The sequence below is a fragment of the Ricinus communis genome, chromosome 3 (assembly GCF_019578655.1).
Source record: "Ricinus communis isolate WT05 ecotype wild-type chromosome 3, ASM1957865v1, whole genome shotgun sequence".
Lineage (NCBI taxonomy): Eukaryota > Viridiplantae > Streptophyta > Magnoliopsida > Malpighiales > Euphorbiaceae > Ricinus > Ricinus communis.
Window position 1 is genome coordinate 28,246,546 of NC_063258.1, and position 17,674 is coordinate 28,264,219.

Genomic DNA, 17,674 nt, shown 5'->3' on the forward strand with positions numbered 1-17,674 from the left:
CCTTGTCCCCCAGTCCCTGACTGTGGGTTTTGGACTGCTGGGTTTTGCTTATGTTCTTCAACAAGCTCGTATTGTATTCCCTTTGCAAATTTTCTTGTTTTAGATTTTAAGGATTATTGCTTTTGATAAGTATTTGCTTCCCCTAGTTGCATGATTTGATCAATTGTTAAATATCAAAAAATCATCAACTGACAAGTTTCTTCTGAGAATTTTGGGAAAAGATAATATATTAGAGCAGGACTATGGAGATCATAGGACTATGGATGATCAATGGCGGAAGTGAACTCATAAAGTAGTTTAGTAGAATCCTATCCGCAGATTGAGGCAGCTATAATTAGTAGAATCGAGAACTTAAGCCTGGCTAGGGTTGCATTGGAAATTAAAGCACATCGAGTGAATCTAGGAATTGCCAACTCCCTGAAGATTTTAGGATAAGAAGGTTTAAGTAATCATGTTGATCATGGAGAATATGATTTGATAGTATGGAATTATGTACACGTCTAGTACGGTGTTCATACTTTATTGGTTTCTTACGGGTATAGGTCAAGAAACAAGCCTCCTCAAAGCTTTAATATGATGGGATGAATTTAAGGTCTTAATTTTGATATGTCAATGTCTCAGGGATACCTCAGCTTCTCAGCTTTGCCAACTTCTGCACTGATATTGCGCTAAACCTACAGTAATTTTAGACTTGATTCAGGATGCTCACTTGTTCAATTCCTTCCTTTTTCAGGAGTGACATATGTTTTCCTCTTCTGCCAATGATGTCATTTTTTGCCGAATCCATCGCTGATTTGCTTCAGTTCATATGAGTTTCCATCCTTATGAGTTTTTTGGAACTCCCTGGCATATGGCACGACGTGCTTATTTATATTGATACCGACGTAATAAAAAGGCGACAATATGAGCTGTACAGTATTTATAGCTGTTTTTGACAGAAGGAAATTCAGATTTGAGTTTCTTTACAATATTTTAATATAGCATTCTGGGAATAGCAGAAAACTGAATGTAAATTTTTTTTGCATGTCTTTTTATCATTGATCTGAGTATCATCTTGATCTGGTCCGCCTTTTGGTTGGACTGCAATCTCTTTCCACCGTCAGGCTTATTTCTATTTAATCCGGAGACTTTGCTTCTGCAGATTTGTGTTATTGAGATTTTAAGTTCTAGTATCTTGTTTAGTGTTGAGAAGAAAATTAAACGAATGCATTTTTCACCCTGGAAAAGAATGAAAGGAGGAACAATTTGTTAAACCTTTTCCCAATTGTGCTAATATGCATTGTCAAATTAAGGGAAGAATACAAACTAGTTTCTCTGTCTCTCTCTCTTTCTCTTCTGTTTCAGTAATTCTCTTCTACTCGTTGTCTACAGGTATGGTAATCTGTCGGTGCTGTGTCTTCAAAACCAATCCAATGCATTCTTTTCATTTGCTACCTTCACCATCAATGGTGGCAATAGGACGTAAAAATGGACCCTCTGACACACGTCCAGTTGATCCAATGACTGGGTGTATTTTAAATCCTGATAATCCAGCTGATGCTTCTCAATCAAATAGTGGTGAAAATGCCAACTAAGCAGGAACAAGCACCTAATGATTGAGGAGTAAAATCGGCTGTCTGGGCGAATAAGTAGTGTCTTTCAACACTATATTATGATTACTAGGGAAGGTAATACTGATAAAAATAATTTTCCGTGCCCATAGCCAGGTAAATTGTTGATTTTCTTGCATGTTTTAGGATGATCCAGATCAATCTTGCTCTGGAACACAGCTAATGCTTATAACTTTTCTTCCTGGCTGCAATCCAACCTTTGTCTAACAATGTATGCTTTACTCTAACAAATCATATGGAAAACTTCTACATACTTGTGCAATTCCTGTGTTTAACCCTGGAAGTAACTTCTGCCGGATGTCAATTATTCTGTCCTTTGTAATAGACAGATTCTCTCTCTGAGCAATCTGATGTAAATTAAATGTAAATGCAACCCGCTCGAGTAATTCTCTATGCAGGGCTCACTTGATTCATCAAAACACAACATATGTTTCTAATAATTCATGTTTGTGCGATGCAATTGCTCTGCCTAATGCACAAGTCATTGTGTCTAATTAATGCCTTTTCGTGTTAAGACAAGGGCAAACATTTCAAGTAAATCGATTTGAATAGTGGAACTCAAAGCCGGAGATGAATCATAAACGATTTTGATCAGTGGCTATATGATTATATTGCAACGATCTTTTTCTTTTTTTTTTTTTTTTTCTGGATGCAGACAACCTAATGGCATGCTACAGTACAAACAAAACATGTCTAGTTTAATGTTTTTGTCCAACGTTTTGATTAAATTTAGGACGTGAAGTAACTCTTGAGAACGAAATTAAGTGTAAGAAAAGTGTGCCTTTTTATTTTTCTTTTTCTTTTTTACCAAAGCCTTTTATGAGTCGATGATGCAGTGTCCCCTTTGCCCGGTTGTCAATTTGATTCTTGAGGTCCCGCAAAAACCAGAGACAATAATTATATTAAAGTGGAAGAACAGCTTAAAAAGATGTTTCTCTTAGTCATTTCAAGTTTGATTCCAAAGAAAAATGATATAAGATTAACAGAAACGGATTTGTAAAATAATTGCTATGGAAGAGGGTCAAAGAGGGTCGGACTGATCTGTCCAAAGCGACTCCAATATTGAAATTAGAAGCCTTATCTGAGAGAATATGAAATTGGGAAGGAGAAGAGGAAGAAGAAGAATTAGGGTAGTAGAAGATTAATCTCTTTAAGGGCATATCTGTCCCTATATGCATAGACAGCAAAAAGTAAATTAATTAGACTCACATTCTATATTTCAAGATAAGCATTCAATTTCTATTATGGAGCCTTCGAGAAAATATGAGATGCCTCTTTACTTGAGACTTAGCTTAACTGGCAAAAGCATTTACTATTGACAGTGAGAAAAATATTGAGTTTGAGTCTTTTCCTTCATACTGGGTGAATTTTCATATTTATGGCAGCGATAAAAATATAATTATTCTCTATTATAATTCATAATTTATTGGCCCTCTCATTAAAAAAATTGAGACGCATTGTAACAGTGTATTTGGTTCTTTTTCAGATAAAGGGTCAAATAACCTCCTAAACTTAGAGTTTAGAGCTGATTATTTTAATAAATAGGTCTAGAATTTCTATTTAATGATAACAAATATCTAAATTTGAAAAAAAATTATAAGAGTAATAAAATTTGAACAACTATTAATTTTTAATATTGAAAATTAAACTTTTAATTTTTATGTATTTAAAATTATTTTTTGTCTTATTAAAAAAACTAAAATTAACAATTGTTGCTGCTATTTCACTATTATCGCCGACTTTTTCAAATCATCATCAATACAGTTGTCATTATTTGAACAAAATTAGTGAAATTTTGAATTTATTTGACCTTTAAATAAAAATTATGAATTTATTTACTAAAATAATTAAAATCGGACTCATTTGACCTCTAGGCACAAATTTTTAAAAAGGTATTTTATCCTTTACCCGCTTTTTTTTTATCTGGCCCATAATTTAATATTTTATAATATGATTCAATCGAACACATATCAATATATAAATCTCAATGAATATTAAAATTTTCTTCTCGCTAAAATAAGAACAGGAATGGATATAATTATAATGGACTATTTTATATTTAATATTTTATTAATTAGTAAAATCTTTGAGAAACCAACCAACTTTATTTTTTATTATATACTTAATTCTTTTACTTAAAATTAATAAAAGCTGAATTTTTTAATAATTGTTATTAATTAAAATAAAAATATTTATTATAATTTTCTCTTAGCATTTATTATTTTAATCCTTATTATTGGTACTAAATTTGAAACTTCAAAAGTTATCAAATAAAATGAATTTTATAAAATTTTCGATATAAAATTATTTTTAAAAAATATACCGCCAAAAAAGGTAAAAATTATAATTTTATAATACAAAAAGTCCAATTATCATAAATTTATTTTATGACCATCATGTATTAAATTAGAAATAAAGTTATCAATTTTAAATTTATAACTTATATTCTTTATACAAAATTTTATATTTTATCTATTTTAAATTTACACATGTGATTAACGTTAAATATATTAATTATTACTATTTTATATTTTTCTCCTTATGAATTTATTAAATTCAAATAATATTTTTAATTTAATTAAATATACTGATTCTAAAACGATATGTAGTGTTGGATTAAATAATTCCACGATTGTTTGCTTTCTCGAAGCAGAAAGCGATTAAAATGCTATTGGTGAATATTATGCACAGGAATATCTAATCGTAGGGCACGTGCTGTTGGTGGCATCGCATGAATGTTTCTGATGAGGTGTGTATTATTTTAATACAAGTATCTACTGCTTCCTCCTCTAATCCCCAACTCCAAACCAAAGTATTACCAATGTTCCATTTCCTTCTTTTTTCTCCTACTATCGGAATATATTGTTGGTCCATCAACTAATATTTACTTTTATATTAAATTTTATTTTTTTTATATATTACTATTAAATATCAATATTTATATATCCCAAATTTAACTTAAATATTATAGATAGGTTTTGCGTTTTAAGTCTTTTTTCTCTTTATTAAATGAGTTATAATATGACAAATATAAAAAAAATATGATTATATAATTCAATACCTAATATGTATTAAGTAAAATTTTATATTTTACAGTAAATAAATTTTATTTTTATATATAAAATATAGAAAAATAATTATTTTATATTACATAGTTTATAGCTGTTTTGACAGTGATGATTTAAATATTTATATTTATATTAAACATTATTTTTTAAGTATTCCTTTTGTAGCGGAAAAATTTGCTCATTGATGTCGGTAAAAGAAAAAAGAAGAAGATGATGCTACAAATAAGGGACAAAAAAAAGATTTTGAGTAATGTGAATTTGTAGCAAGTGCCAACTTAGCACAACTATACAACCAATCAAAATTGAAATAAATAAATGAAATAAAAAAACTAGCACGGCTTGAACTATACAAAATAATGCCTAGATTCACGCGGCTTTTGAAGTGGGTGTTTTTCTCTTTTAATTAACAACATTTAGCGGCAATAATTATTTATATCTTAAGGATTTGTTTGTTTCGTACACGAACATTTTTCTTGTTTTTGGAAAAAAAAAATAAATTAACCAAAGTTATTATTATTATTTGAGGAACAGGAAAATTAAATCATTTTTAAGACCGATAGCTTATTGCTTCCGGTTTAAAATAATATGCCTATGATAAAAAATGTAATAATAATTAATTTTAATAATTTTTAAATAATATCATTAGATAGCAATTTTCTCGTGAAGTATTTTTCTAATAAATTATGTTTTATAAATTTCAATTTTTTAGTCTTTCTATGATATGTTGATTGATTATTATGATTAAAATTTTAATTTTTTGGCTGTTTTAGAAAGAATGATACGAATGTATTATTAATAGTTAATGTAGTAAAATTTTAACTTGATTTGACGAATGATAATATTTATTAGTAACCTTTATATATTTATTACATTTGATCGAATTAATTTTTCTTTTAATATACTAAAATTGAAAAGATAATCAATCCAATTATTATTATATTTTAAAAATTAAAGTTCAATTGAAGCAACAATTATAGATTGTATTTTTTTATTTTAAAATGAATTTTTATCGACCATTATACTTGGTATAATTTAAAGTTAATTATAGAATTTTATATAATTATATATATATTTTAAAACTAAATTAGCATAAAACTTGGATTTGTTGACTAAATAAGCTATATTTAGTTTACTTGTATAGTCACAATTTAATCCATTACCTTAATTAGACAAAAAACATATCTTAAATACAAAAGATGATTTTTATCAATTAATCATGTTTCGCAAAGCAAGCCGAAACATAAACTTCAGCTCTCTAATCAACATAAATTTTATTATCTATATTCAGTGGGTATTATGGTTAAATTTATAACTTCTTAACCATTTTAAAAAATTTAACGTATTCTTAATTAATGTTACTATCTTAATAATAATTAAGATACTGCGTCAAATTGTATGACATAATCATTATAAATGTATAAACAAATAGGAAGACTATATATTTAGATTTTTTAATAATTTCATGCTTAAAAGTAAATCTATTTAATGTTTACGGACGATAATATTTGAGCTTAAACAATAATCAAAATTAGAATCGTTTTGAATAATAAAACAAAGCTTAAACGGTAATTATAATTAAATATTAATCTTAAACTTAAGCGGAGATTAAAATTGGTAACATACCTCAATTCTTAACATATAAACTAATATCGAGTTGGCTTGTATCTATAATTTAATTCATCACCTTAATTAGATTCAAAGTGTATCCAAGAGATATGCAAAAGTAATGCAAAAATTTGACCTAAAAACACAATGTACGAAGTTGTCTTGACATATGTGATAGAACATTCCATAATCAAATAGATTTTCAAAATCCAAAATGCAATTATATGCCTAAAGTGAAAAAAAGAAGGAAATGAAAAAGCAGCAAAACCAAACAAAGCCTTAAGCGCAAAAAACCTAGTATAAATACCATCGTAGATTTTCAATTTTTTTTCACTGTCACAAAACATAATAAAAGTGCAAAAGGCAGGTGTTATTAGGTCTTTTATTATTTTTCTTTGGGGTTTTTAAAGAGAGGGAAGGGTTTTTTAAGCGATTGCTTCGGGTTTTTATTAGTCGCCTCTCTCTTTCTCTCGCGTTCTCGACCTTCCTTTCTCTATAACCCAATCTAGGGTTTTAGCTTCTTGTTTTCTTTACTTAAAATCCCAAACATGAGCAACGACAAAGACAACTTCGCTATGGCCGATCTTACCGCTGGTAATCTGTTTTATCTCTAAAGGCCTTAACTTTTTTGTTATCTCTCTCTCTCTTTAGTTCTGCTCTTTCGATTGCTTGCAACTGTTACTTATTTTTTTTATTTTTTTTTTTCGTTATAGCTCTTAATCAGGAGGATCGAGCTGGACTTGTTAACGCACTCAAGGTTAGTGCCTTTTGGTTCTTGAGGAATTGAAAATGAAAGGAGGTTATTTTAAAGACTGTACTCTTTTTTTTTTTTTTTTCTTTTGCAATTCAAGTTTGTACTTTGGGGATTAGGGTCTTCATTTAGATTTTAATTTTGGTCAATTCGTTTTGTCTTTGTTTTTATTTTTTCTTAAGTAAGGAATTTTAATTTAATGCAGAACAAGCTACAAAATTTGGCTGGCCAGCACACTGATATGCTCGAGAGTCTGTCTCCTGTTGTGAGGAAGCGCGTTGAGGTTCTCAGGGAGGTCCAGGTATAGTTTTCTTTCGTTGCAAGAAGTGACTATTATTTTGCTGTTGCTGTAATTCTGATTATTCTGTTTTTTACACTTTAGTTTGTTGGCAAAAAAGCTATATGCCTGTCTTGTTTGATAGATATACCGTGTTGGGTGGACATTTCTTGTGACATGTATGTAAGTGCATGCATAGACACTGTTTGGTTGTGATATTCTGCCCTTTATTCTTGCATTGATTGTGAAATTTTTATGGGCTGGCGTTTAAGCTTGTTAATTGATTTGTGCTCGTGTTTTTCCAATGAGGTAAAATATAAATATCATTGTTTTCCCTTTTATGGAAGACTATGAAATGGAAAGGACTGTTGTTTGTTATACCATATATGCAGATTCCTGTTTTATGTTGATATATCTGCTACATTATTGAATGTTATTTATGCGCAATATGCACGTGCGCATATGCTGTTTACTTGTGATTTTGTGCCGCATCCTGCTTTTTTTCTTTCCTTTTTATGAAAGACTTCAAAACGGAAAAAACAGTTGTTTGTTTTACCATTCTTTGCATGCCTGTTTATTTGATACATATACTATATCGAGTGAACATTCCTTATGTGCAATATGCATTGAATCTTGCTGTGTTCCTTGAATGGGATAAACATAACTGTTTTCTGTGTATGGATGACTAGAAGATGGAAAGAACAATTATTTGTTATACCATATGATCTTGTTGACTACATGACATCATGGGGTCCATTTGTTCAGCATTAAACATGTTCAGAGCCAGCATACTTTGATGAGGAAACAGTTCTGATATTTTAGGATTTCTTGATGTACAGAGCCAGCATGATGAATTAGAGGCAAAGTTTTTTGAGGAGAGAGCAGCACTTGAAGCCAAATATCAAAAACTATACCAACCATTATATGCCAAGGTGCAATTCTGATCATGTTCTTGGGTTACGAAACCTACCTGCATATAAAGCTGAATTGTGGATTAGTGCACTATCTTTTGAGCTATACACACAAAACATACACACATGCAGACACACATTACACACACACACACACACACACACACACACATATATATATATGCGCGTAATATTATATTTTATTTATCATATAAAATTATTTTGCGTTGTTTATAATTTGTGAAGATCTCTTCATGTTTGCTTCTCTCTTCCTCTATTTTGCATGATCCATGCTCCCAGAGCATCATGATTGCACTGGCTAATTCTTCCCATTCACATGCTAAGCGCTTGTTTAGTTGTGGGTTAATTATGTTCCATCCTTGAACCAATATTTTAATGATCACTTGCAGAGATATGATATTGTGAATGGAGCTGTTGAAGTTGATGGAGCTACAAAAGAAGCAGCAATGGAACAAGAAGGAGCTGAAGCTGATGAAGGTACCTTCTGAAAGTAATTAACAAATGTGCTTTCTCCCTTTGAAAAATTAGCTTAGCTTGATATTTAAATGTGCTAATGCAGAAAAGGGTGTTCCTGATTTCTGGCTCACGGCAATGAAGAACAATGAAGTGTTGGCTGAAGAGGTTTGTGATTGAATTGTCAATTTTTCTTGTACTGACTTTGAATTTCTCTCAGAGCACAGGTTACAATTTTTTTATTTTTTATTTTTATATCTCCCCCTTAGATAACTGAGCGTGATGAAGGAGCACTCAAGTACCTGAAAGATATAAAGTGGTGTAGGATTGATGATCCCAAGGGATTTAAGCTTGAGTTTTTCTTTGATACCAACCCTTATTTCAAGAACACTGTCTTGACAAAGACATATCACATGATCGATGAAGACGAGCCTATTCTTGAGAAAGCAATAGGGTAACTTACATTCTTCTCTTTATGCAGACAACATGCTCTTAGCTGATTGTTGACACTTAGAACAACAAGAACAATTTTTTCTACTTGAACCTTTGGTTGAAATCTGTTTGGTATCCTGTTCTTTATAGGACGGAGATTGAATGGTATCCAGGAAAATGCTTGACACAGAAGCTTCTTAAGAAGAAGCCTAAAAAGGGATCAAAGAGTGCGAAGCCCATTGTTAAAACTGAGGAATGTGAAAGTTTCTTCAACTTCTTCAATCCTCCTCAAGTTCCTGAGGATGATGAAGATATTGACGAAGATACTGTATGATATCATCCTTACACTGTAGAAATAAGAGGATATTTCTTTTTGTACTTTACTTTGTCATGTTATAATTTCTTTTACCATCTTGCCCAGGCTGAGGAGCTTCAGAACCAGATGGAACAAGATTATGATGTTGGGTTAGTTGATAATAATCTACCATGTAAACATGGATTAATTTCATGTGCTAATTTAGGCCAGTAGTAGTAATATTTTGCTCGGTTAGTTTTTGTGATTTCATCTGTTGCTTTTGCTATTAAATTTTTTCAATTCAGGTCAACCATTCGAGACAAGATCATCCCTCATGCTGTGTCGTGGTTTACGGGTGAGGCTATCCCAGGGGATGACCTTGGCCTAGATGACGATGATGACGACGACGATGATGATATTGATGAGCTTGATGATGAAGATGATGAAGAGGACGAGGATGAAGATGAGGATGAGGATGATGAAGATGAAGGCAAGACCAAAAAGAAGGTATAACGCAGGAGAGAATTTATTTAGCTGTAATTTATTACTCCTTTTATCTTATTTGAAATTTTTTGACATGATGCTAATTATTGGTTATATCATTTGGGTGCAGTCGTCGGCTGGAAACAAGGTATGTAGCGGTTTCAGTTACTCAACCTTATTCCTCAATAATTTGAAAATGTGTGATTACTTGTTAAATGAATCTTACATGGTCTTTATATATCTTTTTGCGTAAATGTAGAAGGGTGGAAGGACACAAGCTGGGGACGGTCAGCAGGGTGAGCGGCCTCCAGAGTGCAAGCAACAGTAGACTTGGATTGCTGTGCATGTGAAGTAGCTGAATTGATGTTTGAAAGAGTAGAGAAAGGGCGGGGGGGTTGAAGTTTTGGATGGTTCTTTATTTTTTATTTATTTATTTTGCGTAAGTTATTATGAACGATTGGTTTGGAAGTTTTCTTCTTTCCCTTTACCCTCTTGGTTTGGAGAGAAATGTGATGGAAATATAGTGTTAGGAGGAGCGGTTTGTTTTGGTCGTTGTATGTTGGGATTTACTTTATAATGTCAAAGTTTCATGAACTCGTTTATATCCAAATCCTTATTTTATTTGTCTTTAGTTTTAATATTCAGACTCAGTGTCTTTTCTAATTTCTGTTGCTTCAACTTCAAGCCGTGGATCTGCTGTTGTGGTGGTTCATTATCATCATGAGTCCAAGGATGAAGTTGGGAACACCCACTGCACTGGGTGTGTTTGGAGATTACCGGATTTGTTTATTGGTTGGATTATTATATACAATTATGTAAATATTGTTTGGAATTATTAAGGGGATTGATAAATTGTTACTGAGATTTATTCTGCTCCTTTCTTTGACTCGAAATTGAAATCCATTGGCATATGATTTATTACAAATTTTACTATGGTCCATAACCTTTTGTTATATTAAATACTATTTGAGATGCATATAACTTATTTTAATGATAAGTTTTAAGAAATTATATGGATTATAAAAGTCTACTAACAGTTTAATTAGTTACTATTATCTATTTATATCATTAATTTATCTAAATGATAATTTTCATTTCTATATTCTCCCTTTTATCTCCATTATTGAATTATTACAAATCGGCTAAAATTTAAAATAAAAGTTTATGACCTTCAGTGACTAGAGTTCTTATAATCTTGTAAAATATATTATTTTCGTTTCTTTATTTGGATTAAATATTTTTACATATTTTCTTTGTCTGATTATATAAGAAAAACTCAATTTCTTATTTTTACTACACATCTACATATGCATATTTAATATTTTATTTTTAATAATATCAGATATATAAATTAATATCTAATTTATATAAAATAAATACAAAAAAAAGAAAGATTGATGATAACTTATTTTAATGATAAATATTTTTCCCCATAATTTTTGAATGAAAGCGTGAGAAACGTTTCTGAACCTATTGTCCGAGAATACATAAGAAAATCAAACAGTGTCTTTAGTTATTATATGTTAATTGATAAATAATTAATTAAACACCCCAAAGACCAGAGAGCGCAAAAGGAGGGAAAACAAAACACAAAGCTCTAAAACCCTAAAACCCTAACAACAGAGTTTCCCTTTTTCTCTCTCTCCCTTTCCAATTCTTCCCAATTCCTTTTCTATTTTCTTTCCTGTTTCCTTCACAATAATTGCTTTGCCCAGGCTTTTTCATGGCTAGGCTTCTTCGAAACATTTCTTCTATAAAACGCACTCTACTTGTACCTGAGGTTAGTCATTCCTGATTCTATTATTGCTCTCTGTTGAAATGCTTAACAAATCCTGCAACACTCTACCTTTTCCACTGTTTTTTTTCCACACTTCATTATCAATAACGAACTTTTAGTATTGAGCTTAGAATCGACAATTTCAATCGTTTACTTTATCTATTAGTTGCTCTGTTGAAAGCAATATATTCATAACCGTGTTTTGCAGGAATTAAGGAGAGGAATCTTGGGGATATCTTCTCAAATTTGCAATTTTTCTACCAAAGGTGCTTCAATACTCGTGATGTGCTGTTATATTTTTGTTTTTAAATGGCTGTTCACACGTTTTTAGAAAAGACCTAAATAAGTTGGAACAGGTACTTTGAACTTTTCTTTAGAGTTTAAGTTTAAAAGTCTTGTTAGCAGAGAAAAATTGTTGTATTTTTACTGTTCTGTGTAGAGCGTGCCCCTAGATCCCTGATAATTGCAACTTTGTGCCTGGGCTGTGAGGCTCTCAGCCACATGGATAGTTCAATGTGCTTATCAGCGCCTGACCTTGAGGTGTGTATCATCCACGGCACATTAACAGATAGAGGAGGATTTATTCAATCACATAGTTTGGGCTCCTATAGTATGGTGCCTCTGGGGCTTTCTATTTGATGTATCTAAAGGCCCAATAAATTGGGATTTCCCTATTGAGCTCAGGGCATTTCGGATAAAAATTTTATAAATTGAAAATATCTGTAATTAAAATAATACTAACAGCTGCACATTTTCTGAAGAAAAATGAGAACTGTGAATTTAAGATTGTAATTTCTGGTGTTTGTAAAATCTAATAATGCAAGAACTGAATTGAATTACCTTTTATTAATTTTCATGTTCGTAAAAGTCATAGCTGCTAGAATTCAATTCTCTTAACTTAAAAAGGCAAGGCAGTTTAAGGACTGAACTCATGCCATAAGTTATGTGATTTTGCAAGATTTCAGTTGAATCGAATTGTTCCACACTATTTGTTCCAAACAAGGCCATTAAGTTGTTAAATCTAGACTTCTGTAAATCTGAATGGTGCCGTTTTAACTAGCCTTTCATGCCATAAATTGAATTTCTTTATTGGCTTCTTATAATTTTGAGTACCAATAGCAATGGTGTTTTATGCTTAGCTACTTATTGAATTGGGTTGATGTCTTTTTTTTTTTTTTTTTTGTTTAGTCTGCTTTTTCCGGATTTGGGCTAATGATACCATAACTTATTATTATTGTCGCAATTTGGCAACCAATCTCGAAATCTATGTATTTTAAGCTCGAAGAAGAAGATCCAAGTCGGATGGAAGTGACTCTTGTGAAGACAGTATGTCCAAGAAAGAGGTGGCTTTACAACATGCCTTGGATCAAATTACAAGTGCATATGGAAAGGGAGCTATCATGTGGTTTGGCCGGTCCATTGCACCGAAGGATGTTCCAGTTGTGTCCACAGGTTCTTTTGCCCTTGATGTAGCACTTGGAACTGGTGGACTTCCAAAGGTACGCTGAGGCTATATTTTATTTGGTGCAATTCTGCGGGCCTTAATTTGTTAAATATCTGGTTTATTAACTGTTGAATTTTTATCAGAAAAAGTTCTGATTTCTTTTTGGCAATGATCAGACATGAACTTCTCTTGTATCTTGGTAATTTAAGTAATTAAAAAGAAACAGGTGGCAAGGAAAATTCTGTTACAATTATCATGCTATTGCCTTCTATTTGTGGTTGAAAGTCAATATTTTCGATTTTATCCTTTATTAAACTCAAGAATTTATGTTTCTGCGTTTAATAGTAAAACATTCTATGGCTTCTAGTTGAGCAGGAATCAAACCTCATATTTTACTGCAGATAATGTAATGGCTGCTTATGGAATCCCTGCATTGGATTTCTGCAGGGGCGTGTTGTGGAGATTTATGGTCCAGAGGCTTCTGGGAAAACCACTCTTGCTCTACATGTCATTGCTGAAGCACAGAAGCAAGGAGGTTAAGTGATGAGACTCCTATATATTTTCTCTAATAACCAATGTTAATAATATCACAACCATAGTGCTGGACAATCATGGCAGAAGATTGTTTTCCCTGGCTTTGAATCTTGGCTTTGAAAAATTACCTCTTTTAAGATGTGTGAGGAAGAAGGAAAGTTTAACTCAAGATATGCTAGTGTTTATGGGATCCATCAATTGCAAGATGGTTTGGCATTAATAACTACGTCAATTTCTTATAGAGATTTTCATATGAAAGTATTTTACATAGCTGTCAAATATTTGATTTCACTTCTTGCAGGATATTAACGTGTCTGTTACTTTATAGGTTACTGCGTCTTTGTTGATGCTGAGCATGCTCTTGATTCATCATTGGCTCAGTCCATCGGAGTAAATACCGAAAACTTGCTACTTTCACAACCTGATTGTGGCGAACAAGCTCTCAGTCTGGTGGACACTCTTATCCGGAGTGGGTCAGTGGATGTTGTGGTTGTTGACAGTGTAAGTATACAGATTTTTATTTAATAGAAGTTAATACTTTTGCACTGTATAGCATCCTGGTTTAGTTACTGCTTCTTCTGTCTGTGAGAGAATTTACCATTTGTTTCTTAATGAGACCTTTCCTTTCCTTTGTTGCTACTGTAGTCATCATTATGCAATGATCTTATTGTGTCAAGAGGCGTTATTTTAGTGCAGAGGCAGAATAATACACTCAGGGCATACACACTATTACCATGTCTGTCTTTGTTTCAATAGATGCTTCATTTCATTGAATTGAAGTTATTAGTATATATTGTAGGACTTAACCTGTACGATCCTACTCTTTCTGTTGACAGGTAGCTGCCCTTGTGCCTAAAGGTGAGCTTGATGGTGAGATGGGTGATGCTCACATGGCAATGCAAGCTAGATTGATGAGCCAGGCACTTCGCAAATTGAGCCACTCTTTATCTCAGTCAGAAACTGTTTTGATCTTCATAAATCAAGTATGAAGCTTTAGGCCTTGGTTTGTATCATTTATATACTTCTGTTAGGAAGTCTCATTTTATAATGGTTTGCATAACACAGACCTAAATTTTATGGGCATTACCTACTTATTATTTTGTCTTGGATATTTCTGAACTCGTATTAATTGATTAATTACCGTAGCTGGAACCTATTCTGGTTTATGTTTTTTAGATCCTATAGATTTAAATAAATTTTTTCTTTATTTTTTATTAGAACTTTCAATCAGGTGTGTCGGTGGTTAATTGTTAGTGAGATATTGCAGTTTGTATACATATTGATATCAACTAGTGTTTAGATTAGGATTGGCTGAATTTGGAGCTTGGCCTGGCACGATGTTGTAAAATCTAAAAGAAATTATCCACTGTAAAGCTATAGGATTTGTTTGTGGGAAATGAATAGGGCACCTAATGTGGCAGTGGATAGTGTGTGCAGATATTGCTGTCCTCTTTTTGCACTCATTATGACGTGTTCAACGATTAAGCAAGTTCTTATCTCATAAATAAGTTATGTTATAAGAGTGCTTCTTTTCTTCTTCTCTTTTTTATCTGCTTTTATGTCAATATGGTGAGCTGGACCGGTGTTAGTCAGAATGTTGGCACTTGGCAGTCTTTCAAGCAAAGGTGCTTGTAGTTGAAGTCTGAACACGAAGAGCAGCTTTTGGTCAACAAACTTCTTTAGAGGCCATGAAGCAGGGATGGAAGGGGAATGAATTATTCCTGCCTTCAATTCTCATAACTGAGATGTAGGGAAATGAGTTCCATCTGCCTGTATTTCCTACCACTCTCTTACTTTATAAAACTGTTGGGAGCTAACTGATGCAGTTTGCAAAATCTCTTCATTCCTTTGTCCCCAAAATGTCTTTGCTAAACTAAACTAAGCTTGATCCAAGAGGCATTGGCATGATTAGGTCCTGAGGTAAGCTTGATTAAAGAGACATGGCATGGGCTTTGTTAGGTCTGTCTTGAGGTTTTATCAATTGTGCCATGCTGTGTCTATCCCTTTTATTTGGTGTCTAATTGGTAATTTGATGCATTGTTAGTTTTCTTCCTTGTATATTCCTTTAGAAGGAGGATTGTTATTTCTTCATTTTCATATAAGTTGACTCCATGGCTTTAATCTCTTTGGCTGTGATGCCAAAATTGTTCAAAAGCAATATGAAGTGAGCCATCATAGTAGGGACTTCCTTTTTGCTGATATTTGTGCAATCATACTTTTGAATATGAAGTTTATTCATGTCTTAATATATTTTTTATTTATTAGCCTGCAATTTTGGTATGATGTGGATATTTACTTAACTATCATACCCTATCATCACTTGCATATCTGTAGGTGAGGGCAAAGCTTAGTACTTTTGGAGGATTTGGTGGACCCCAGGAAGTAACATGTGGCGGTAATGCTCTGAAGTTCTATGCTTCAGTCCGCCTAAACATAAGAAGGGTGGGACTTATAAAGAAAGGAGAAGAGGTATAACATTCTATTGGTCTCTTGGCTTCTGATTTGTGAATGTGAACATTCTATCCGATGAAGGCGCCTCTACATTTTACCCAGTATTTGTCAGAAAGAAAATTTGCACAAGTTATTTTACTCCATTTTGTTGTCCTTATATAATAGTCGAAGACATGGTTTGAAGTGCCTCCACTCTCTCCTTTTTTGCTGAATGCCCAGAAATAATATATTACATCCGGTGAGACTTCCTGGAAATTGTAAGGTGCATGTGCTCCTAGACACTTTTTGTCGTGTCAAACAAGGATACAGGACATGTGAGGGTTGAGGAGACTTGCATTGCAAATTGCTGCATCTCTGTACAGAGCAGTTAAAGCAATTGCTGGAGCCTGGAGCCCTCGGGGTGGAAGCTTTTGTGTTTTCACCACCTTTGCATATCTATTCTGTATAAGAGAATTTGATACTGAAGATTAGGCATAGCTTTTGATTCTTTTCCTAGTCAAGGCAACAAGTAAACCTTATGTTGTTGTACGAATTGGTGGACCATAGTGAGGGGGTCTGGATCAATTTGTCTGTGGTGCTAATGGTGAAAAGTTAGGGTGTAGAAGGGCTCAGTATTTAGGTTCAAATCTGCCAAATTGTATGCATTTTTTGATTACTCTGTTTCACGATATATCATTGCTCTAGCTTCCTGATTTCGCTTTATCCTCCATTGTATGTTTTGCAGACGATTGGAAGCCAGGTTCAAGTAAAGATAGTAAAGAATAAGCTTGCCCCTCCATTTAAAACTGTCCAGTTTGAGCTTGAGTTTGGCAAGGGAATATGTCGGGACTCAGAGATCATGGAGTTGGGGGTAAAACACAAATTTCTCGGCAAGGCTGGTTCTTTTTACAATTACAATGGCCAGAATTTCCATGGCAAGGAAGCCTTTAGAAAGTTTCTGGCTGAAAACGATAATGCACGGGAAGAGCTAGTGATGAAGCTAAGGGAGAAGCTTTTGAATGCCCACATAGACAAAGGACAGGGATCAGAAGTTACTGATGAAGCACTTGTAGAAGAAACCATTTCTCCTGATTCTACTGATGAAGAAGCAGTTACTGCAGTAGAAGCATAGTAAGCAAACACATCAAGATTTATTTTGGGGTCTACCTGCCAGATTCTATGTTGTAATGCAGTTTTCTACTGGATCAACAGCTCCAATTTTCTGGTCATTTTATATCACAGGGTATTTCAGTGGGCACAAATTGATGGAAGGATCAGAAATGCCATTGTTTCAGTCACTACTGACTAGACTAGACTAGACTAGCTGTCTTCAATACACAAGTCGATGGAAATATTAGAAAGGCCATGGTGCGATCTTAGTTTTCTTTGTAATCTAAAAATATGTTAATTTATGATGTATATTTTGGGTCGAATGGGTGAAAGTTTTGTGGGTTCAAAATGGAGCAGCTTGTGAGATATGCAGGCTGGGTATCAAATTTTCTTTAGATGTTCAAATCCGTTGTGTAATGAGACGAACCTTATTTTTATCAATGAAATGCCAGAGAGAGAATCTGTTTTGCTCA

The 17,674-nt window shown here is 32.8% G+C and overlaps 2 protein-coding genes across 2 annotated transcripts; both read left to right on the forward strand.

Annotated features, from left to right (window-relative positions):
* The first annotated feature begins 6,598 nt into the window (after positions 1-6,598).
* Positions 6,599-10,544, forward strand: LOC8272561 (nucleosome assembly protein 1;2). The gene is made up of 12 exons (XM_015716308.3): positions 6,599-6,877; positions 6,997-7,040; positions 7,240-7,335; positions 8,151-8,243; positions 8,633-8,720; positions 8,803-8,864; positions 8,966-9,150; positions 9,279-9,456; positions 9,550-9,593; positions 9,729-9,930; positions 10,037-10,054; positions 10,166-10,544. Exons 1-12 carry the CDS (start codon positions 6,832-6,834, stop codon positions 10,232-10,234), a joined length of 1,125 nt encoding a protein of 374 aa, XP_015571794.1. The 5' UTR covers positions 6,599-6,831; the 3' UTR covers positions 10,235-10,544.
* Positions 10,545-11,441: 897 nt separating this feature from the next.
* Positions 11,442-17,674, forward strand: LOC8272560 (DNA repair protein recA homolog 3, mitochondrial). The gene is made up of 8 exons (XM_002514077.4): positions 11,442-11,686; positions 11,892-11,949; positions 12,962-13,182; positions 13,575-13,662; positions 13,990-14,162; positions 14,498-14,644; positions 15,996-16,130; positions 16,837-17,674. The coding sequence occupies exons 1-8, from the start codon at positions 11,630-11,632 to the stop codon at positions 17,221-17,223; spliced, it is 1,266 nt and encodes a 421-aa protein (XP_002514123.3). The 5' UTR covers positions 11,442-11,629; the 3' UTR covers positions 17,224-17,674.

Coding starts and splice junctions, on each gene's coding strand:
- LOC8272561 (XM_015716308.3), top strand. CDS start 6,832: ATGAGCAACGACAAAGACAACTTCGCTATGGCCGATCTTACCGCTG. Junction 8,721..8,802: donor AGGAGCTGAAGCTGATGAAG/GTACCTTCTGAA, acceptor GTGCTAATGCAG/AAAAGGGTGTTCCTGATTTC. Junction 9,457..9,549: donor AAGATATTGACGAAGATACT/GTATGATATCAT, acceptor CATCTTGCCCAG/GCTGAGGAGCTTCAGAACCA.
- LOC8272560 (XM_002514077.4), top strand. CDS start 11,630: ATGGCTAGGCTTCTTCGAAACATTTCTTCTATAAAACGCACTCTACTT. Junction 14,645..15,995: donor TTTTGATCTTCATAAATCAA/GTATGAAGCTTT, acceptor GCATATCTGTAG/GTGAGGGCAAAGCTTAGTAC. Junction 16,131..16,836: donor TTATAAAGAAAGGAGAAGAG/GTATAACATTCT, acceptor TATGTTTTGCAG/ACGATTGGAAGCCAGGTTCA.